This window comes from Pseudophryne corroboree, chromosome 2, assembly GCF_028390025.1.
Source record: "Pseudophryne corroboree isolate aPseCor3 chromosome 2, aPseCor3.hap2, whole genome shotgun sequence".
In the NCBI taxonomy this organism is placed as follows: domain Eukaryota; kingdom Metazoa; phylum Chordata; class Amphibia; order Anura; family Myobatrachidae; genus Pseudophryne; species Pseudophryne corroboree.
This window is the reverse complement of record NC_086445.1, coordinates 426,486,659-426,510,989: the sequence shown is the minus strand read 5'-3', so window position 1 is coordinate 426,510,989 and position 24,331 is coordinate 426,486,659. Positions and strand designations below refer to the sequence as shown.

The 24,331-nt window shown below is 47.9% G+C and overlaps 1 protein-coding gene across 3 annotated transcripts in view; it reads left to right on the top strand.

Annotated features, from left to right (window-relative positions):
• IMPG2 (interphotoreceptor matrix proteoglycan 2) overlaps positions 1 to 24,331 on the top strand; it is a 182,761-nt gene that overhangs the window by 134,008 nt on the left and 24,422 nt on the right. For all 3 annotated transcript variants that reach the window (XM_063953576.1, XM_063953575.1, XM_063953577.1), the window contains 2 exons: positions 7,653 to 7,863; positions 8,716 to 8,904. In XM_063953576.1, the coding sequence (XP_063809646.1) occupies positions 7,653 to 7,863; positions 8,716 to 8,904 (400 nt within the window). The remainder of the gene's footprint in view (positions 1 to 7,652; positions 7,864 to 8,715; positions 8,905 to 24,331) is intronic.

Below are 24,331 nucleotides of genomic sequence, written 5' to 3'. Positions count from 1 at the left end.
ATGACCCTCCTCCAAGCCTCAGTTAGATTTCTGTGCCCGACGAGAAGGGTGCACACTAGGGGCTCTCCTGAGCTTCTTAGTGAAAGTTTTAGTTTAGGTTTGTTATTTTCAGTGAGACCTGCTGGCAACAGGCTCACTGCATCGAGGGACTAAGGGGAGAAGAAGCGAACTCACCTGCGTGCAGAGTGGATTGGGCTTCTTGGCTACTGGACATTAGCTCCAGAGGGACGATCACAGGTCCAGCCTGGATGGGTCCCGGAGCCGCGCCGCCGGCCCCCTTACAGAGCCAGAAGAGCGAAGAGGTCCGGAAAAATCGGCGGCAGAAGACGTTCCTGTCTTCAATAAGGTAGCGCACAGCACTGCAGCTGTGCGCCATTGCTCTCAGCACACTTCATACTCCGGTCACTGAGGGTGCAGGGCGCTGGGGGGGGGCGCCCTGAGACGCAATAAAACATGACAGAATACCTTACATGGCAAAAAATGCATCACATATAGCTCCTGGGCTATATGGATGCATTTAACCCCTGCCAGAATATACAAAAAACCGGGAGATAAGGCCGCCGAAAAGGGGGCGGAGCCTATCTCCTCAGCACACTGGCGCCATTTTCCCTCACAGCTCAGTTGGAGGGAAGCTCCCTGGCTCTTCCCTGCAGACAGAAAGGGTTAAAAAAAAAAAGACAGGGGGGCACTAATTAGGCGCAGTATTAAAACATACAGCAGCTATAAGGGGAAAAACACTTATATAAGGTTATCCCTGTATATATATAGCGCTCTGGTGTGTGCTGGCATACTCTCCCTCTGTCTCCCCAAAGGGCTAGTGGGGTCCTGTCCTCTATCAGAGCATTCCCTGTGTGTGTGCTGTGTGTCGGTACGTTGGTGTCGACATGTATGAGGAGAAAAATGATGTGGAGACGGAGCAGAGTGTCTGTAACAGTGATGTCACCCCCTAGGGGGTCGACACCTGAGTGGATGTACTGTTGAAAATTACGTGACAGTGTCAGCTCTATATAAAAAAACAGTGGTTGACATGAGACAGCCGGCTACTCAGCTTGTGCCTGTCCAGACGTCTCATAGGCCGTCAGGGGCTCTAAGCGGCCGTTACCTCAGATGGCAGATACAGACGCCGATACGGATACTGACTCCTGTGTCGACGGTGATGAGACAACCGTGATTTCCAGTAGGGCCACACGTTACATGATTGAGACAATGGAAAATGTTTTTATACATTTCTGATAATACGAGTACCACCAAAAAAGGGGTATTATGTTCGGTGAGGGAAAAACTACCTGTAGTTTTCCTGAATCGGAGAAATAAAATGAGGTGTGTGATGATGCGTGGGTTTCCCCCCGATAACAATTAATAATTTCTTAAAAAGTATTGGCTGCATACCCTTTCCCGCCAGAGGTTAGGATGCGTTGGGAAACACCCCCTAGGGGGGATAAGGCGCTCACACGCTTGTAAGAACAAGGGCTCTACCCTCTCATGAGATGGCCGCCCTTAAGGATCCTGCTGATAGAAAGCAGGAGGGTATCCAAAAAAAGGTATTTACACACATACTGGTGTTATACTGCGACCAGCTATCGCCTCAGCCTGGAGGTGCAGTGCTGGGTTGGCATGGTCGGATTCCCTGACTGGAAATATTGATATCCTAGATAAGGATAGTATATTATTGCCTATAGAGCATTTAAAAGATGCATTTCTATATATGCATGATGCACAGCGGAATAATTGCCGACTGGCATCAAGTATAAGTGCGTTGTCCAATTCTACCAGTAAAATGGGCAGGTGATGCGGATTCCAAACGGCATTTGGAAGTATTGCCTTTGAAAGGGGACATTTGGGGTCGGTCTTTTAGACCTGGTGGCCACGGCAACAGCTGGGAAATCCACGTTTGTACCCCAGGTCGCCTCTCAAAATAAGACGCCGTATTATCAGGCGCAGTCCTTTGTTGGCAAGCGGACAAAAGGTTCATCTTTTCTGCTCGTGACAGAGGGAGAGGAAAAAGGCTGCAGAGATCAGCCAGTTCCCAGGAACAGAAACCCTTTCCCGCCTCTGCCAAGCCCTTAGTATGACGCTAGGGCTTTACAAGCTCAGGCACGGTGGGGGCCCGTTCTCAATGAATTTCAGTGCGCAGTGGGCTCACTCGCAAGTAGACCCCTGGATCCTTCAGGTAATATCTCAGGGGTACATATTGGAATTCGAGACGTCTCCCCCTCGCCGTTTCCAAAGTCGGCTTTACCGACGTCTCCCTCTGACAGGGAGGCAGTTTTGGAAGCCATTCACAAGCTGTATTCCCGGCAGGTGATAATCAAGGTACCCCTCCTGCAACAGGGAACGGGGTATTATTCCACACTATTGTGGTACCGAAGCCAGACGGCTCGGTGAGACCGATTCTAAAATCTAAAATCTTTGAACACTTACATACAGAGGTTCAAATTCAAGATTGAGTCACTCAGAGCAGTGATTGCGAACCTGGAGGAAGGGGACTACATGATGTCTCGGGACATCAAGGATGCTTACCTTCATGTCAAAATTTACCCTTCTCACCAAGGGTACCTCAGGTTATGGTACAGAACTGTCACTATCAGTTCAGACGCTGCCGTAGGGATGGTCCACGGCACCCCGGGTCTTTACCAAGGTAATGGACGAAATGATATCCCTTCGAAGGAAGGAAATTTTAGTTATGCCTTAATTGGACGATTCCCTGATAAGGGTAAGATCCAGGGAACAGTTGGAGGTCGGTGTAGCACTATTTCAGGTAGTGTTGCGGCAACACGATTGAGTTCTCAATATTCCAAAATCGCAGCTGGTTCCGACGACTTGTCTTCTGTTTCCTAGGGATGATCCTGGACACAGTCCAGAAAAAAGGTGTTTCTCCCGGAAGAGAAAGCCAGGGAGTTATCCGAGCTAATCAGGAACCTCCTAAAACCGAACCAAGTCTCAGTGCATCAATGCACAAGGGTTCTGGAAAAAAAATGATGGCTTCCTACGAAGCAATCCCATTCGTTAGATTCCACGCAAGAACTTTCCAGTGGAACCTACTGGACAAATGGTCCGGGTCGCATTTTCAGATGCATCAGCGGATAACCCTGTCACCAAGGACAAGGGTATCCATCCTGTGGTGGTTGCAGAGTGCTCATCTTCTAGAGGGCCGCAGATTTGGCATTCAGGACTGGGTCCTGGTGACCACGGATGCCAGCCTGCGAGGCTGGGGAGCAGTCACACAGGGAAGGAATATCCAGGGCTTAGGGTCAAGCCTGGATACATCACTTCACATAAATATCCTGAAGCTAAGGGCCATTTACAATGCTCTAAGCTTAGCAAGACCTCTGCTTCAAGGTCAGCCGGTGTTGATCCAGTCGGACAACATCATGGCAGTCACCCACGTAAACAGACAGGGTGGCACAAGAAGCAGGAGGGCAATGGCAGAAGCTGCAAGGATTCTCCGCTGGGCGGAAAATCATGTAATAGCACTGTCAACAGTATTCATTCCGGGAGTGGACAACTGGGAAGCAGACTTCCTCAGCACGACCTCCACCCGGGAGAGTGGGGACTTCACCCAGAAGTCGTCCACATGATTAAAAAACTCGACAGGTATTGCGCCAGGTCAAGAGACCCTCAGGCAATAGTTGTAGACGCTCTGGTAACACTGTGGGTGTACCAGTCAGTGTATGTGTTCCCTCCTCTGCCTCTCATACCCAAGGTACTGAGATTGATAAGATGGAGAGGAGTAAGCACTATATTCGTGGCTCCGGATGGGCCAAAAAGGACTTGGTAACCGGAACTTCAAGAGAGGCTCACGGAGGATCTGTGGCCTCTACCTCTAAGAAGGGACTTGCTCCAGCAAGGACCCTGTCTGTTCCAAGATGTACCGCGGCTGCGTTTGACGGCATGGCGGTTGAACACCGGATCCTGAAGGAAAAAAGGCATTCCGGATGAAGTCATCCCTATCCTGATCAAAAGCCAGGAAGGATGTAACCGCAAAAACATTATCACCGCAATTGGCGAAAATATGTTGCGTAGTGCGAGGCCAGTAAGGCCCGACGGAGGAAATTCAACTGGGTCGATTCCTACATTTCCTGCAAACAGGAGTGTCTATGGGCCTGAAATTGGGGTCCATTAAGGTTCAGATTTCGGCCCTGTCAATTTTCTTCCAAAAAAGAACTAGCTTCAGTCCCTGAAGTTTAGACGTTTGTAAAAGGGGTACTGCATATACAGCCTCCTTTTGTGCCTCCAGTGGCAATTTGGGTTCTCAATATAGTTTGGGTTCCAAAAGTCACATTGGTTTGAACCACTTAAATCTGTGGAGTTAAAATATCTCACATGGAAAGTGGTCATGCTGTTGGCCCTGGCCGGGGCCAGGCGCGTGTCAGGATTGGCGGCTTTATCCTGTAAAAGCCCTTATCTGATTTTCCATTCGGACAGGGCGGAATTGAGGACTCGTCCTCAGTTTCTCCCTAAGGTGGTTCCAGCGTTTTCACCTGAACCAACCTATTGTGGTGCCTGCGGCTACTAGGGACTTGGAGGAATCCAAGTTGCTGGATGTTGTCAGGGCCCTGAAAATATGTTCCAGGACGGCTGGAGTCAGGAAATCTGACTCGCTGTTTATCCTGTATGCACCCAACATGCTGGGTGCTCCTGCTTCTAAGCAGACTATTGCTCGTTGGATTTGTAGTACAATTCAGCTTGCACATTCTGTGGCAGGCCTGCCACAGCTAAAATCTGTAAAAGCCCGTTACACAAGGAAAGTGGGCTCATCTTGGGCGGCTGCCCGAGGGGTCTCGGCTTTACAACTTTGCCGAGCAACTACTTGGTCAGGGGCAAACACGTTTGCTAAATTCTACAAATTTGATACCCTGGCTGAGGAGGACCTGGAGTTCTCTCATTCGGTGCTGCAGAGTCATCCGCACTCTCCCGCCCGTTTGGGAGCTTTGGTATAATCCCCATGGTCCTTACGGAGTCCCCAGCATCCACTTAGGACGTTAGAGAAAATAAGAATTTACTTACCGATAATTCTATTTCTCGTAGTCCGTAGTGGATGCTGGGCGCCCATCCCAAGTGCGGATTGTCTGCAATACTTGTACATAGTTATTGTTACAAAAATCGGGTTATTATTGTTGGGAGCCATCTTTTCAGAGGCTCCTCTGTTATCATACTGTTAACTGGGTTCAGATCACAAGTTATACGGTGTGATTGGTGTGGCTGGTATGAGTCTTACCCGGGATTCAAAATCTTTCCTTATTGTGTACGCTCGTCCGGGCACAGTTTCCTAACTGAGGCTTGGAGGAGGGTCATAGGGGGAGGAGCCAGTGCACACCAGTTAGTCCTAAAGCTTTCTTTAGATGTGCCCAGTCTCCTGCGGAGCCGCTATTCCCCATGGTCCTTACGGAGTCCCCAGCATCCACTACGGACTACGAGAAATAGAATTATCGGTAAGTAAATTCTTATTTTTACACATTGCGGCAGACAGCGTGTCCTTGTTACGCATAGCGGCAGACAGCGTACACTTTTTTTACATAACGGCAGACAGCGTGCCCTTGTTAAACATAGCGGCAGACAGCGTACACCTTTTTCACATAACGGCAGACAGCGTGCCCTTGTTACACATTACGGCAGGCAGATTCCCCCTTTTTACACATTGCGGCAGACAGCGTGTCCTTGTTACACATAGCGGCAGGCAGATTCCCCCTTTTTACACATTGCGGCAAGCAGATTCCCCCTTTTTACACATTGCGGCAGGCAGATTCCCCATTTTTACACATAGCGGCAGGCAGATTCCCCATTTTTACACATTGCGGCAGGCAGATTCCCCCTTTTTACACATTGCGGCAGGCAGATTCCCCATTTTTACACATAGCAGCAGGCAGATTCCCCGTTTTTACACATTACGGCAGGCAGATTCCCCATTTTTACACATAGCGGCAGGCAGATTCCCCATTTTTACACATTGCGGCAGGCAGATTCCCCCTTTTTACACATTGCGGCAGGCAGATTCCCCATTTTTACACATAGCGGCAGGCAGATTCCCCGTTTTTACACATTACGGCAGGCAGATTCCCCATTTTTACACATTGCGGCAGGCAGATTCCCCGTTTTTACACATTGCGGCAGGCAGATTCCCCATTTTTACACATTGCGGCAAGCAGATTCCCCATTTTTACACATTGTGGCAGGCAGATTCACCATTTTTACACACTGCGGCAGGCAGATTCCCCATTTTTACACATTGCGGCAGGCAGATTCCCCGTTTTTACACATTGCGGCACACAGTCCCCCTTTTTTGTAGGAAAGAAAGAAAAAGAGAAAGAAAAAAAGAAAGAAAGAAAGAAAGAAAGACAGAAAGAAGAATTATACTTGCCCTCTCCGCTGGCTCAGGCTCCTCGGTGCAGCGTCAGACGATTCCCGGGCAGTAGAGAATGAGGAGGAGGGAGGTGGAGGAGGGAGCCGCAGCAGCGCTGTGTCATTGGTGGAGGCGCTGCTGCTGCTGCCCCTCTGCTTCACTATAGGCTGTTCTCGGAAGACAGCCTATAGTGAAGCAGAGGGGCAGCAGCAGCAGCGCCTCCACCAGTAACAAAGCGCTGCTGCGGCTCCCTCCTCCACCTCCCTCCTCCTCCTTCCCCCGTCCGTGCCGCTGCTCCTCTCCTCTGTGGGCGGCTGTGAGCTGCGGGCAGCGGTTGCCCGCAGCGCACAGCGGCATGTAATGAGTCAATTTGACTCATTACATGCTTGGGCCCCTGGACAGAGGCGGGCCCCAGTGCAACGCACTGCTTGCACTGGCGGTAGTTCCGCGTCTGCCTCACACTGTTAACTACAATGCCGGCACGGGAAAAAGCCATCCGGCTTTTTCCCGGCCGGCAAAAGCCGGGTAGTGTGTTTTAGCCCTAACAGCAGGCATACCGTCCCGGCAATTTTTCGGGTCGGTTGCCATATCAGCAGGGGTGGAGCCGGCAGCGGGGGGTCTAGGCGGCGCTGCGAGATGAGCTTAACTCCGTGCCGCCTCTCCCTATTGTAGTGAATGGATACCGGGTCACATCGACCTGGGAAACTGTTCACGCTGCCACTGACCCGGTATGCAACCCGGGAATAACACTGCTTTATTCCCAGGTTGAATTGCCAGGTCAGGCGACCATGACCATGGCCGGGTCGATACCGGGTTATTTGTGCGGTGTGAAATGGGTACAACACTGCTCTGTAAATCTAGGCTTACTGCTGCGCCTACTCTACACCAGTGCTCCCCTACAGACACTACCATTTTGACCTACAAATCCATGTAGAACTCTAACCGCATTTGTTCATATCAAAGCTCATAGCGCCACCAAGGAGGATTTTTGCATGATACCCAGTTGCTGTGCTCGGTAAATTAGGCGTACCCTTCTTATCACGGTATAGTGAATTAATCTGTCTCTCTCCTCCATTGTAACTATACCCTATTATAGCTGACACAGTCCTTATGATGTTTGTATGTATATTCTTTCCTTTATACTCCCTTATTCGCACCACTTGCGAATTACAATGACTATAAACATAGATGAAAAGGTATCGGCACTGCAAACTCACTGCAACAATTAGATTCAGTTTGTATTTTGCAGATGTTTTACTTTTAAAATAACACTGAATTCCACTGTATATGTGTCGTTCCTTTGTGTTATCAGGGGACGTAGCTGACCCATGTAAATTCCAAGCTTGCAACGAGTATTCAGAGTGTCTCATTAACAAGTGGATTGGTGAAGGGGAATGCGTTTGTAACCCAGGATATGTTAGCATGGACGGTTTGCCTTGTCAGAGCCTCTGTGATTTGGAAATAGATTTCTGTCAGAATGATGGCAAATGTGATGTCATTCCTGGACAAGGAGCCATTTGCAGGTAACACCTTAGTTCTGTTTAATAAAATAATAGTTCCTCTGTATATTTTCTGTATTATGTTAAGTATATGTGGCTTCTGTTGTAGCATGCAAGATCCATTCTCTGGCGAGATTACAGTGAGTCTGCCCATATTTTTAAAGCGGCAATCATTTAAAAGGAAACACCAACCGGGTTTTGCGTTTTAACTGATTGCCCCTTTAAATTTATGGGCAGGCTCAACAGAACGTTGCCAGAGTCTGAATCTCGCTGGCTTGTGCATAAGGGCCCTCATTCCGAGTTGTTCGCTCGGTAAAAATCTTCGCATCGCAGCGCAATGTTCGCACTGCGACTGCGCCAAGTAAATTTGCTATGCAGTTAGGAATTTTACTCACGGCTTTTTCATCGTTCTGGCGATCGTAATGTGATTGACAGGAAATGGGTGTTACTGGGCGGAAACAGGCCGTTTTATGGGCGTGTGTGAAAAAACGCTACCGTTTCCGGAAAAAACGCAGGAGTGGCCGGAGAAACGGAGGAGTGTCTGGGCGAACGCTGGGTGTGTTTGTGACGTCAAACCAGGAACGACAAGCACTGAACTGATCGCAGATGCCGAGTAAGTCTGAAGCTACTCAGAAACTGCTACGAGGTGTGTAATCGCAATATTGCGAATATATCGTTTGCAATTTTAAGAAGCTAAGATTCACTCCCAGTAGGCGGCGGCTTAGCGTGAGCAAATCTGCTAAAATCCGCTTGCGAGCGAACAACTCGGAATGAGGGCCAAGGTTCCATGTACAAATTATTAAGTAGACAACATAAATCCGGTATACTCATTGTTCAGATTGTGAGGAAACCTGTTTTTTCTTTCTGTGCCTTCAGGTGTCGGGTAGGGGAAAACTGGTGGTACCGTGGAGAACACTGTGAGGAGTATGTCTCAGAACCCCTAGTTGTTGGCATTGCTATTGCATCAGTAGCTGGATTTCTTCTTGTTGCTTCTGCTATTATATTCTTCTTAGCAAGGACACTGAGAGATCAAAGTACAAAGGGAGATTCTGAAGAATCTGGAGGGTAAGTCTATACATGAATTATTATTTTAATTAAGAATCTACAGTATATTTCTGAAATGCTTATTTTAGATTGGCATTCCATATGTAAAGTGGAATGCCATCTTGAAGATAGGTTTTCATATTAGGGGGTCATTCCGAGTTGATCGTAGCCCTGCAAAATGTCCATAGTCATGCGGGGTGGGGGGGCGCCCAGCACAGGGCTATCCCGCCCCGCATGTCCGTGCCGGCCTCCCCTTCCCCCTGCAGAAGTACAAAAGCATCGCACAGCGACGATGGTTTTGCACTTCAGGAGTAGCTCCCGGCCAGCGCAGCTTTAGCATGCGCAGTTCTGATCCGATCGTGCCACTGCGATAAACTGCAGCCTGCGATCGGGTCAGAATAACCCCCTAAATTGGTAAGCCTTTGTTTGCATGGTAAATATAAGGAGACCTGGAGTTAAGTATTTGAAAGCTGCTATGAGTAAAATTAAACTTAACCCAACTGGAGAGCCCATACTAACTTTCTTAGTTTAATGACTTTGAGATAGGAAGCTAGGATTCTTTTTCAAAGTGTTCACACTGATTTATTAATTAATTATGGTGGCACAATGATTTATTAAGTAAAGAAAGGTGTCCAATACTTTTACAATATTTAACCAGAGTGTAATGGGCAGCCGATTTTTCAGGAAACATGGCCACAATGAAGCAATGGACCTCATTGCAAGATACTCACAGGTCACAGCCCCAAGGCTAGACGCACTAGGCAGCTTCTGAAGATATTGTTGAACCTGTCCATTGATCTTCAACTTTGACAGAACTGGAGACTGAACTTCAAACAATTATTTGCTGAGGTTATAACTATCGGAACAACAGTCAGTAACAATTAGTCAAGTATAGATCCGAGCTTGGGGCAGGCACCTAACAGGATAGTAAGCTAACAAGCTGGAGTCAGCATGGGCAATATGCAATGAAAATTGTAACACCCAAGAGTTGACAGAGGCCACAGAGAAGAATACATAACTAAATAGAAGCAAAGGTGGATGGTAGGCAGCATAGTCAAAACTAGCAGTGTCAGTAACAAGCAGCATAATGGGCAAAGACAGTACAAGCCAGATACATAGACACTATGGTATGTATGGGATATGCAAGAACATCACATGCTTTAATCTCATCTTTATTTCTGTTCAAATGACCTTGCCAGAACCACAGAAGGCCATTGTCAGACTGGGGCTTGAAGGGCCCACTGGGAGAATGCAGTGGTAGGGTCCCATTCTTATGGGTATGGCCAGCCACCAGAGGAGGTGTGACCAGCCCCCATAGAGGCTTGGCTAACCATTAATAAATGCATGGTCCGTGCCCCTTGATAAATATATGGGATCCGGACTTTAGGTTGACTGCACTTAGGTCGACACTCATTAGGTCGGCCACAATTGGTCAATATGCATTAGGTCAACATGGTCTATATGTCGACATGATCACTAGGTCGACTTGGAAAAAGGTCGACATGAGTTTTTCACATTTTTTTCTTCATTTTTTCAACTTTTTCCTATTTTATGGTCCACATGGACTACGATTGGGAATAGCAACCTGTGCAGAGCATAGCGAGGCACCTTACCCGAAGCATGGTGAGTGAAGCGAGCCATGCAAGGGGACACGGTGCACTAATTGGGGTTCCCGGTCACTGTATGGAGAAAACAACACCAAAAAACAAAACAAAAAACCATATCGACCTTTTTCCATTTCGACCTTGTTTATGACGACCTAATGACCATGTCCACCTATGACAGGTGTCGACCTAGTCACTGTCGACCAATAGTGGTCGACCAAATGATTGTCGACCCTATGATCCCCACCCAAATATATACAGTATATATAGTAAATACTGCTAGTCTATGTATGATAATTAATGTATCAGATTAATAACAACAATGCACTTTAGAAAATACACCATAGTCCTGTGTAGTATAATATAACATATGTGTAATGTACTGTATAATTCAAGTGCACAGTCCGGACCTGGGTGAACCCCCATGCAGTGGTGCCCACCCGTGGTTTCCCCTGTACACCTGCAGGACAGTCCAACAATGCACAGCGCCTCACTCACAGCCACACACACTGCCGATTTGCATGTATTTGAGCAATTATTTGCGCATGGGTAAATATTTGTGAAAATCCCTAAGGTGCATGCTGTACACAGAGTAGGTGCACAAAGGCACTGTTGCAATCAGGACAGGCGGTATCAGAAAGGTGGCGGAACAGTGATGGGTGTTCCTGGGCAGTAACTGAGGGGTGGCCAGTAGTGCAGGAAGAAATAGTGTGTTCTGTGGGCGTATTATGGGAGTGTTGCTTGTGTGTCAGTGCAAGCGGCTGCATTCCCAGACTGACGTCTGTATAGGTGACCATGGTCAGACTGAGACACTGCACCTGCGACTGATGGTGGTATATAAGTATGCGCCAATTGGTGTTACAGTGTGCATAGGTGCTAAAAGGGGGTGCCTCAGTCCATGCACATTGGGCTGCACATTGGTACACAAGGCAAGGAGTGTGTAGGCTATTTTCATAGACCAAAGTCATAAGGGGGGTACACACGGAGAGATTCGTGCTTAAAATCTAAGCAATCTGACTAGATTACTTAGAATTTAAGCACGGATCTCTCCGCGCGTAAGCCCCTCAGCAACAGCGATGCGAAGCCCGCGCATCACTATCGCCGGTGCTAGATTGGCCTGCATGCAGTCACAACCTAGCACATCACTCATTTCACCCGCTGGGTGAAATGAGCGGCTCCCTCGTCCCCTACCCCCCCTCGCTCAACACATCGTGCTGTGTGCTGAGCGGGGGAGAGATGTGTGCTGAGTGTTCGTGCTAGATCACTCAGCACACATCGCTGGGGAAATCTTCCCCGTGTGTCCAGCCCTATAGATGGGCAACTGCCAATAGACGCTCTGACTACAAAGTGCTTCATTATGTTGCCAGATTTCTCTAGCCAAGGTGCAAACCTAGCTAGTACTATATATAGACCTTTGATCATTTAACATGAGACAGAAAAAAAAGAACTAAGCTGAACAGATAGTTCCAAAAAACAGACATATAAGCAAGGAGTTTGTGTTAAAAAATATCTATATAAAAAAGAGAAAGGTCAAACTTCTCCCAGAGTACAGATGGACATTCTTTGCATGAAATTATTCCTAAAGATAAACGTTTATCGTTAAGCTTAAACTGAATATTACAAACCCCTTAAAGACCAGCGAATCATTAAAAAAGGCCCCTTTGGGATAAAATATAGATCTTTGAATACTTGTTTATTATATGTGCAAATTAGTGATGAGCGGGTTCGGTTCGTCGGAATCCGAACACCCCTGAACTTCACCCATTTTACACGGTTCCGAGGCAGATTCGAATCTTCCCGCCTTGCTCGATTAACCGGAGCGCGCCCGAACGTCATCATCCCGCTGTCGGATTCTCGCGAGATCCGGATTCTATATAAGGAGCTGCGCGTCGCCGCCATTTTTCACTCGTGCATTGGAAATGATAGTGAGAGGACGTGGCTGGCGTCCTCTCAGTTTTATTCAGGTGGCTGCAAATATCTGTGCTCACTGCTTTATTGTGGGGACTGGGGACCAGCAGTATTATATAGGAGGAGTACAGTGCAGAGTTTTGCTGACCAGTGACCACCAGTATTATACGTTCTCTGCCTGAAAAACGCTCCATATCTGTGCTCAGTGTGCTGCATATATCTGTGCTCACACTGCTTTATTGTGGGGCCTGGGGACCAGCAGTATTATATAGGAGGAGTACAGTGCAGAGTTTTGCTGACCAGTGACCACCAGTATTATACGTTCTCTGCCTGAAAAACGCTCCATATCTGTGCTCAGTGTGCTGCATATATCTGTGCTCACACTGCTTTATTGTGGGGACTGGGGACCAGCAGTATTATATAGGAGGAGTACAGTGCAGAGTTTTGCTGACCAGTGTCCACCAGTATTATACGTTCTCTGCCTGAAAAACGCTCCATATCTGTGCTGCATTGTAGTATATAGTAGGAGTACAGTGCATAATTTTGCTGACCACCAGTATATAATATATAGCAGTACGGTACAGAAGGCCACTGCTCTACCTACCTCTGTGTCGTCAAGTATACTATCCATCCATACCTGTGGTGCATTTCAGTTTTGCACAGTTTGCTGACCACCAGTACATAATATATAGCAGTACGGTACAGAAGGCCACTGCTCTACCTACCTCTGTGTCGTCAAGTATACTATCCATCCATACCTGTGGTGCATTTCAGTTTTGCACAGTTTGCTGACCACCAGTATATAATATATAGCAGTACGGTACAGAAGGCCACTGCTCTACCTACCTCTGTGTCGTCAAGTATACTATCTGTAACGGACGCCGCCCAGCTGGCTCTTGAGGAGTACTTTTTGCCAGCCTGTTTCTAGATTCAGTGCGTTAGGGTAAAGAGACAAGCCAGAACTTGGTTATCACTTATACTGCATGCTGCCTGGATTCCCAATAGAAATGGACATCACATATTATTGTGAAACATTATCCCCCTGTTATATGTGTTTGTGTTTAACAGGGAATATTATCTCTAGCCTGATGTTTTGTACAGAATGCATATGAAGATATATATATATATATATTTATATGATTGTATTGTGTTGTGTTATTATATTGTACAGTTATATTTTATATGTTATATTTGGACTATGCGGTTTATTTGGTTATACTGTGTTCAATGTGCGTAGTTGTTTATAGGAATAGTTATCTGCCAGAGGATTTCACAGACAAATAGCAGCTGGAATACCTTGTCTGCTATAAAGGGGATCAATCTGGTGGTGAATGAACACTATCTGATACTTGGAAGAGGGATAACCTAATTAGCATCCATTGTTCTTTTAGTAGGCCTGTATAGACATGTTACAGGACAACAGCAGGTGTTACCCTGCGATGAACCTGGCCTTTTCCCAGCCATATCCACCCCTTACTCTGCAGCTCCAATAAGCAGAGAGCACCACGTCTTGGACAGCCCTGGAAGGCAGGTCTACACCTAGAGGAATTGGTGGGATTTTTAAAAGAGAGAGTGGAGTTCTTGACCTGGGAGGAATAAGGTGTATGGCTTCTGAAAGCTACTGGTAGGATAGCACTTCCAGTGTGCTGAGGCCTAGAAGTATTGTTGTTTTCCTCTCGTTTCAAAAAGGCTACTGGACGTGCACTGAGGACGAGGCTGCCAGTGTGCTGAGTGAGGATTGTGTCTGAATGCATTGTGGACACTGGATGACAAGCTTTTCCTGGGAGTGCAGACTTGTTGGCTCTGCTATACAGATACTCCCTCACACATCTGTAATCCTATACTATTGTGGGAACCTAGTAGGTAAGATACCATCCTGGCATGTAATAGTTACTGTTTTGTGTACTGTGTGTGTATTTTTCCAATAAAGGGCATTTGCCACTTTACTAAACTGTTTACCTGAGTGATCAGAGAATCCGTATCTTCACAATTGGTGGCAAGCAGTGGGGTCACTCAGTCCCAGTTTACCCTGGGTAAGGCTGCGAGAGGTGTCAGCGGAGGGCACCTAAGAGCCTTGTAAACAGTGTGGCACACAGTAGCCAGGTATCTTGCTGAAAAGTTGTTAGTACATTTCGAAAGTCAGCAGTATGGAGGCAGAAACAGAAATGTACATAAACCTCAACAAGAGATTCCTGCATATGGTCTGTCGAGCACGAGGTATTAAGGTGACCGCAACAGATGGAAAGGAATCCCTAATTGCGAAATTGCTGAAATGGGATCAAGAACACCCTTGTGATGAGGAGGAGGACTCTGAGGAGTCAGATGAGATGGAACAAGTGACGGAGTGGTTGAGACCTACAGCCGGGACATTCGATGCCAGTAACCGCAGGGAGAGCGGTGGATCGGAGGTGGGATCCCGAGGGTTAGTACAACCCCGTCTGAAAGCCCTTGGAGAGGGGAAGGTTGGAGAAAAGTTTGAAAAGACACCAGAGTTATTACAGGCCCGTCTAGAAGCACTGGGAGATGGCGCGACACCCGAGGATCGGATGCGGGTAATAAAGGAGGTGCTGGGATTACCAGAAGACAGTCCTACAGTGCGAACTCTTGCACCAGCAGCCACCATTCTACAGACTGCCCTGTCCCATCAGGATGTGCCCCTGAGAAGTTGTCAGCGACGCAACCTGGCGCCTGAAGTTTCATACAGAGGAGATTTGCCAAACCAGCGACTGGGTCAGAGGATGGAGAGCTCGAGCAGTCGGCTGATGGAATCCACTCTAAGGTGGCATGAACAGACCAGGGAGCAAGGTGTGTTGGATCACTCCAGGAGGCAGTTATCCCCAGAAAGGCGTACATGGAGTCTGGACCATACTGTGCGGGTAAGTGCAGTGAATGCTACCCTGTGCTATTCTATGCAAGAAATATCTGAGGAACAGCTGAGTTATAGCATTCCTTTACAAAGTACTAACCAGTCAGCTAAGGTGCCTGTGGTGGGAGGGCTCGATACCCCACACACAGAGGACAAGACACAGAGTGAGGATCTGCTTGATATAACTACAGACCAAGCAGAGGTGCTGCTACCCAGCTTTCCCTTTTCAGAGGTGGAAAATGAAGAAATGGTGAATGAATGCCAGTTCCAAGAAGATGTTGGTGTCAAGGGCACCAAGGAGCTGATAAGGGCCGAGGACTCACTGCTGCAGGTGAGGTCTAGTCTGCCAGTGGCACCTGAACCAGCTGTCCAGTTTGCTATGCTAGGGGAGGCCCAGAAATTATCAATTGAGGGCGTAGAAGACATTTCAGACCCAAGGGAGGGGGTAGAGGCTTTTGAGGGGGGAGCACGTGGAGAAGAATTACAGATACTCACTGCTCCCCTGCAGCCAAATTCATCCCAGTGGTTAAGTGCAGAAGAAGGGCCCCAGCCACTGACTATCCCTGCCAGGTTTCCTGATGCAAGGCTGGTGATGCAGATTGTGCTACCCTGTGATACCTCAGAAGTAGAGGGAGTAACGTCACTCAAAATGGGGGAGGGGGAGGCAAACCACTGTCCAGATGCACCAGAGGTGATGGAAGTGGAGTTCCCAGGGAATATAGTGTTGGGGAGGGAGAGTGAGGACCCCAGAGACCAGATTTTGTTGATGCAGCTCACTCTCCTCTCTGATGCACCAAAGATAAAGGGAGTGTTGTCACCCAAAAAGGAGGGTGGTGAGGGACGCACCTCTGATGATAGGGGTTACCCACCACCAATCAGGCTGTTTAAACACAGTGCCTGGGATACTGGAGGGGGTCTTATAAACTGTGAACTGCTGAGCCCAGACCCTCCACCGCCAGATGGAAATGTAAGCCCACACTTGTTTGACCCAGGCGGTCCAGATGTGATGTTTGCCCATCCCAAATGGGTTACTCTTGTCACTGAATCGCAGCGGCTGGAAAAAGTAGGGGAGGTCTGTAACGGACGCAGCCCAGCTGGCTCTTGAGGAGTACTTTTTGCCAGCCTGTTTCTAGATTCAGTGCGTTAGGGTAAAGAGACAAGCCAGAACTTGGTTATCACTTATACTGCATGCTGCCTGGATTCCCAATAGAAATGGACATCACATATTATTGTGAAACATTATCCCCCTGTTATATGTGTTTGTGTTTAACAGGGAATATTATCTCTAGCCTGATGTTTTGTACAGAATGCATATGAAGATATATATATATATATATATATATATATATATATATATGATTGTATTGTGTTGTGTTATTATATTGTACAGTTATATTTTATATGTTATATTTGGACTATGCGGTTTATTTGGTTATACTGTGTTCAATGGCCCTCATTCCGAGTTGATCGGTCGCAAGGCGAATTTAGCAGAGTTACACACGCTAAGCCTACGCCTACTGGGAGTGAATCTTAGCTTCTTAAAATTGCGACCGATGTATTCGCAATATTGCGATTACTAACTACTTAGCAGTTTCAGAGTAGCTCCAGACTTACTCTGCCTGTGCGATCATTTCAGTGCTTGTCGTTCCTGGTTGACGTCACAAACACACCCAGCGTTCGCCCAGGCACTCCCACCGTTTCTCCGGCCACTCCTGCGTTTTTTCCGGAAACGGTAGCGTTTTCAGCCACACGCCCCTGAAACGCCGTGTTTCCGCCCAGTAACACCCATTTCCTGTCAATCACATTACGATCGCCGGAGCGAAGAAAAAGCCGTGAGTAAAAATACTTTCTTCATAGTAAAGTTACTTGGCGCAGTCGCAGTGCGAACATTGCGCATGCGTACTAAGCGGATTTTCACTGCGATGCGATGAAAAATACCGAGCGAACAACTCGGAATGAGGGCCAATGTGCGTAGTTGTTTATAGGAATAGTTATCTGCCAGAGGATTTCACAGACAAATAGCAGCTGGTCAGCTGGAATACCTTGTCTGCTATAAAGGGGATCAATCTGGTGGTGAATGGACACTATCTGATACTTGGAAGAGGGATAACCTAATTAGCATCCATTGTTCTTTTAGTAGGCCTGTATAGACATGTTACAGGACAACAGCAGGTGTTACCCTGCGATGAACCTGGCCTTTTCCCAGCCATATCCACCCCTTACTCTGCAGCTCCAATAAGCAGAGAGCACCACGTCTTGGACAGCCCTGGAAGGCAGGTCTACACCTAGAGGAATTGGTGGGATTTTTAAAAGAGAGAGTGGAGTTCTTGACCTGGGAGGAATAAGGTGTATGGCTTCTGAAAGCTACTGGTAGGATAGCACTTCCAGTGTGCTGAGGCCTAGAAGTATTGTTGTTATCCTCTCGTTTCAAAAAGGCTACTGGACGTGCACTGAGGACGAGGCTGCCAGTGTGCTGAGTGAGGATTGTGTCTGAATGCATTGTGGACACTGGATGACAAGCTTTTCCTGGGAGTGCAGACTTGTTGGCTCTGCTATACAGATACTCCCTCACACATCTGTAATCCTATACTATTGTGGGAACCTAGTAGGTAAGATACCATCCTGGCATGTAATAGTTACTGTTTTGTGTACTGTGTGTGTATTTTTACAATAAAGGGCATTTGCCACTTTACTAAACTGTTTACCTGAGTGATCAGAGAATCCGTATCTTCACACTATCCATCCATACCTGTGGTGCATTTCAGTTGTGCGCAGTATATATAGTAGTAGGCCATTGCTATTGATACTGGCATATAATTCCACACATTAAAAAATGGAGAACAAAAATGTGGAGGGTAAAATAGGGAAAGATCAAGATCCACTTCCACCTCGTGCTGAAGCTGCTGCCACTAGTCATGGCCGAGACGATTAAATGCCATCAACGTCGTCTGCCAAGGCCGATGCCCAATGTCATAGTAGAGAGCATGTAAAATCCAAAAAACAAAAGTTCAGTAAAATGACCCAAAAATCAAAATTAAAAGCGCCTGAGGAGAAGCGTAAACTTGCCAATATGCCATTTACGACACGGAGTGGCAAGGAACGGCTGAGGCCCTGGCCTATGTTTATGGCTAGTGGTTCAGCTTCACATGAGGATGGAAGCACTCATCCTCTCGCTAGAAAACTGCAGTGCCACTCCTAGATGGGCCAGGTGTTTGTGTCGGCCACTTGGGTCGCTTAGCTTAGTCACACAGCTACCTCATTGCGCCTCTTTTTTTCTTTGCATCATGTGCTGTTTGGGGACTATTTTTTTGAAGTGCCATCCTGCCTGACACTGCAGTGCCACTCCTAGAGGGACCAGGTGTTTGTGTCGGCCACTCGTGTCGCTTAGCTTAGCCATCCAGCGACCTTGGTGCACCTCTTTTTTTCTTTGCATCATGTGCTGTTTGGGGACTATTTTTTAAATCTGCCATCCTGTCTGACACTGCAGTGCCACTCCTAGATGGGCCAGGTGTTTGTGTCGGCCACTTGGGTCGATTAGCTTAGTCACACAGCTACCTCATTGCGCCTCTTTTTTTCTTTGCATCATGTGCTGTTTGAGGACTATTTTTTTGAAGTGCCATCCTGCCTGACCCTGCAGTGCCACTCCTAGATGGGCCAGGTGTTTGTGTCGGCCACTTGTGTCGCTTAGCTTAGCCACCCAGCGACCTTGGTGCACCTCTTTTTTTCTTTGCATCATGTGCTGTTTGGGGACTATTTTTTAAATCTGCCATCCTGTCTGACACTGCAGTGCCACTCCTAGATGGGCCAGGTGTTTGTGTCGGCCACTTGGGTCGATTAGCTTAGTCACACAGCTACCTCATTGCGCCTCTTTTTTTCTTTGCATCATGTGCTGTTTGAGGACTATTTTTTTGAAGTGCCATCCTGCCTGACCCTGCAGTGCCACTCCTAGATGGGCCAGGTGTTTGTGTCGGCCACTTGTGTCGCTTAGCTTAGCCATCCAGCGACCTTGGTGCACCTCTTTTTTTCTTTGCATCATGTGCTGTTTGGGGACTATTTTTTTGAAGTGCCATCCTGTCTGACACTGCAGTGCCACTCCTAGATGGGCCAGGTGTTTGTGTCGGCCACTTGGGTAGCTTAGCTTAGTCATCCAGCGACCTCGGTGCAAATTTTAGGACTAAAAATAATATTGTGAGGTGTGAGGTGTTCAGAATAGACTGGAAATGAGTGTAAATTATGGTTATTGAGGTTAATAATACTATGGGATCAAAATGACCCCCAAATTCTATGATTTAAGCTGTTTTTGAGGGTTTTTTTGTAAAAAAAACACCCGAATCCAAAACACACCCGAATCCGACAAAAAATTTTCAGGGAGGTTTTGCCAAAACGCGTCCGAATCCAAAACACGGCCGCGGAACCGAATCCAAAACCAAAACACAAAATCCGAAAATTTTCCGGTGCACATTACTAAGAAATGTACAGTATGTAAAGTAATATTGTTTATAAATAATAAAGGCAAATGTATGACAAGCCAGTGGGCACATATCTGACTTTAAATACTGGGCAGCTGTAAAAGAAGTCAGCATAAGCCACCGGCTATAAAAAGGGTAGGCGACAACCATTAAACAGCTTTTCCAACCTGTAACCTGCAGCAGAGGAGCTGTGTCTGGCTGGCACTCCTGTACCAGTGACTTGCAGAGCTAATATGGAAAATGAGTGATGGCTATCGGGAGTGACAGGCTGTGGGCAGGGAGACTGGGGTGAGTAGAGAACCACCAAGTGCGGAGGAGCATCAGGAAAGCACAGCATTGGGCAGTTGTGAACCAGGCAAATCACCTCCCAGCACTGAGAATTTTTTCCATGGACCCAGGCCAGCAGTGGTGAGACTAGAAGTAGATCAGCAAGAGCCCTGGTTACCCACTACAACAGCCCTGACACCCACTAAGCAAATAGCAGAGGAGGGGCCCCCAACAATGCACTTTTTCTACATATCTCCTCAGTATCACAATTTAAATAATTAGTTCCACCTGTGTTTTTTTTTTAAATGTGTCAGCCGGTAATGAATGCACCTGTTTTCCCACTAGGAGATCTGAAAAATATGCACTGTTAAGGGTACTTGAGAAATGGAGTTAGGAAACACTGAGCAGCGCCAGCCCTGACCATTTTTGGTCCTATTATTATTTATTATTATTACATTTTATTTATAAGGCGCCACATGTGTTTCGCAGCGCCGTACAAAGGACAGTACAGGGAGACAAAACATAGCAGTACAGTAAATAAATAAATAACAGAAATAGAGTACAGGTAACATAGAGCACCACACATTCTCAAGACATAATACAGCTAAGATGTAAGTATTGATGGAGTGATCATCGTACTACTAGGGGCAGGTGGCCATAGATGGAGATGAGCCTTTACTAGCAGGGTAAAGATGGTCATTGAGTAGGGGAGAGCTGCGAGTGAAATGTGTCGAGACGAGGGCTTAGATAACAAGAGGAAAGAGCGCCTTGCTCTGAAGAGCTAACAATCTAGTGGGGAGGGGCGACAGACAGATGACAAGAGGTGCAGGCAAGTGGGAGGTAGCCTGATGGCAGTATGCAAGCAAAGCTGAGATGTTCACGGCATGAGGCAGGGGGATGGAGGCACGGCTTCAGCACTGGGTTATGCATCAGGAGGGTATGCTTTGATGAATAGGTGGGTTTTTAGTGACCGTTTGAAGCTTTGCAAGGTCAGGGAGAGTCTAATGGAGCGGGGGAGTGTGTTCCACTGAAGTGGTGCAGCACGGGCAAAATCCTGAACTCGTGCATGGGAAGCAGTGACCAGGGCGGTGGAGAGGCGACGGTCATTGGTCGACCGTAGGGGGTGGGAGGGAGTATGAAGGGAAAGGAGGTTGGAGATGTAGGGAGCAGTGGAATTAGAGATGGCCTTGTATGTGAGGGTGAGGAGTTTGAAGAGGATTCTGTAGGGGAATAGGAGCCAGTGTAGATTTTGTTGAAGGGGAGTGGCAGATGTGGTGCGGCGGGAGAGGAAGATAAGACTAGCTGCGGAGTTCAGGACAGATTGGAGGGAAGCAGCACTGGCGTAACTACTGCCCCCGCAGTCCTCGCGGTGGCTTGGGAAAGAGGGGCTGCGGGGGCGCCGCCACTGATTTAGAGCAGATTGACATGCGGACGAGCGTCCGTATGTCAATCTGTTGTCAATAACCCTCCCTGCTGTGTTGGAGGGACACGGAGGGCACAGCGCGCGCCTCTCCCGTGTCCCTCCTGCGTCTCCGGCGGGTCTAATAAAGGAAGTGCCGTTCGTGGGCTCTGATTGGCTCACGAAATGGCACTTCCTTTATTAGACCCGCCGAAGACGCAGGAGGGACACGGGAGAGGCGTGCTCTGTGCCATCCGTGTCCCTCCAACACAGCAGCGGGGGAGGGGAGGGGGCACTGAGGGAGCATATGTGGCACTGAGGGGGGTGTATGTGTACCTGGCACATATGGGGGGGGAGGGGGGCTATATTTGGCACTGTGGGGGAATATCTGGCACTGGGGGCATATGTGGCACGGGGGGGGGGTATAATTGGCACTGTGGGGGAATATCTGGCACTGGGGGCATATGTGCCACTGGGGGGGGGGTATATGTGTACCTGACACATGGGGTGGGGGCTATATTTGGCACTGGGGGCATGTGAGTACCTGGCACCATGGGGGAATATCTGGCACTGGGGACATATGTGGCACTGGGAGCACAGTCTTAGCAACAAGCACTACCCCCTAGCAACGAGCATGACACCCAGTGCATGAAACCCCTGGCAACGAGCATGACACCCAGTGCATGAAACACCTGGCAACGAGCATGACACCCTGAGCATGAAAACCCCTGGCACCGTGCATGGAACCAAGAGCATGAAACCCCTGGCAACGAGCAGGTAATTTAAAAGTAATTAGAAGCCTTACTGTAGGACTTAATGTGTAATGGGCATTGCGGTGTGCGGCATAATGTATCACGGACATTGCGGTGTGTGTCATAATGTGTCACAAGCATTATGGTGTGTGGTATACTATATCACGGGCATTGTGGTATGTGGTATAATGTCTCAGGGGCATTGCAGTGTGGCATAGGGTATAACGGGCATTGCGGTATGTGTCACAGGCATTACGGTGTGTGGTATACTATATCACGGGCATTGTGATATGTGGTATAATGTCTGAGGGTCATTGCAGTGTGGCATAATGTATAACGGCATTGCGGTGTGTGTCATAATGTGTCAGGCATTACGGTGTGTTGTATACTATATCACGGGCATTGTGGTATGTGGTATAATGTCTCAGGGTCATTGCAGTGTGGCATAATGTATAACGGGCATTGCGGTGTGTGGCATAGGGTATAACGGGCATTGCGGTATGTGTCAGGCATTACTGTGTGTTGTATACTATATCACGGGCATTGTGGTATGTGGTATAATGTCTCAGGGTCATTGCGGTGTGTGTCATAATGTGTCACAGACATTGTATGTGCTATAATGTATCAGGGGCATTGTAGTGTGTAGCATAATGTATAACGGGTATTGCGATTCCTGTCATAATGTGTCACAGGCATTACAGTGTGGCATAATGTGTCACAGGCATTACGGTGTGTGGCATAATGTGTCGGGGGCATTATGGTGTGTGCATATTGTGTCATGTGCATTATTGTGTGTGGAATAATGTCTAAGGGCCATTGCAGTATGTGGCATAATGTATACTGGGCATTACTATAAGGAGGAAAAATGACAAATAATGTAAGGGGCATGAATCAGGATTATTTTTCTTTCCTGTGGTGGCTAACGTCTGGGCATGCAGGTTGCAAAACTGGGGTATAAGGAAGTCTTTTCCTGCAATGCCATGCCCCTTTATGCAAAACCACGCCCCCTTTTTGCAACGCGCGCGCCTACGGCGCACGCATTTTTATCCCTTTGATAGTGCCACTTATGGGGGATGGGGGGGCGCCGAAGAATTTTTTTGGCTTTGGGGAGAAAAATTTCTAGTTACGCCACTGGGGAGCAAGATGGGAGCAAGCGAGGCCAGTGAGGAGAACATTGCAGTAGTCAAGTCGTGAGATGACCAGTGAGTGGATGATGAGGTGAGTGGATGATGAGTTTAGTTGCACTCTGGGAGAGATATGGCCTGATACGAGCAATGTTGCATAGCTGGAAGCGACAGGATTGTGCCAGAGCTTGGATGTGGGGTGCAAAGGAGAGTCAAGAGTGACGCCCAAGCAGCGGAGTAGGGGAACGGGGGAGATGGTGGTGTTGTCAACAATAATGGAGATATTGGTCGGGGGTGTTGCTCTGGATGGGGGGAAGATGATGAGTTCAGTTTTGTCCATATTGAGCTTCAGAGAGCGTTCAGACATCTAGGAGGAGATTGCGGAGAGGCAGCTGGAAACCTGAGAGAGGACAGAGGGGGACAGATCAGGAGAGGAGAGGTAGAGTTGTGTGTCATCAGCATAGAGGTGGTATTGAAGGCCAAATGAGTTAATGAGCGCACCCAGGGAAGAGGTGTACAGAGAGAACAGAAGGGGTCCAAGGACAGAACCCTGAAGGACACCAACAGGAAGGATGGAAGGGTGTGAGGTGGTGCTGGAGGTAGACACAGAGAAGGAGCGGTTAGTGAGGAAAGAAGAAAACCAGTCAAGGACAGTGCTAGAGAGGCCAGCGTTTTGGAGTGTACGGAGCAGGAGCGGATGATCTACGGTGTCAAAGGCATCAGAGAGGTCCAGAAGGATGAGCAGAGAGAAGTGGCCCCTGGATTTGGCCGAAAGCAAGTCATTGGTGACTTTCACCAGGGCAGTCTCAGTTGAGTGGAGTGGAGTGGGCGAAAGCCAGATTGTAGTGGATCGAGGATGGAGTTGTCAGAGAGGTAGCTTGTGAGACGGCTGTAGACTAGTCATTCAAGTAATTTGGAGGCTAAAGGGAGAAGAGAGATGGGGCGGTAGTTAGTGGGTGATGAGAGGTCGAGGTTGGTTTTTTTGGGAATAGGTGAGACCAGAGCATGTTTGAATGGTGAGGGGAAGATGCCGGTAGAGAGGGACAGGTTAAAGAGGTG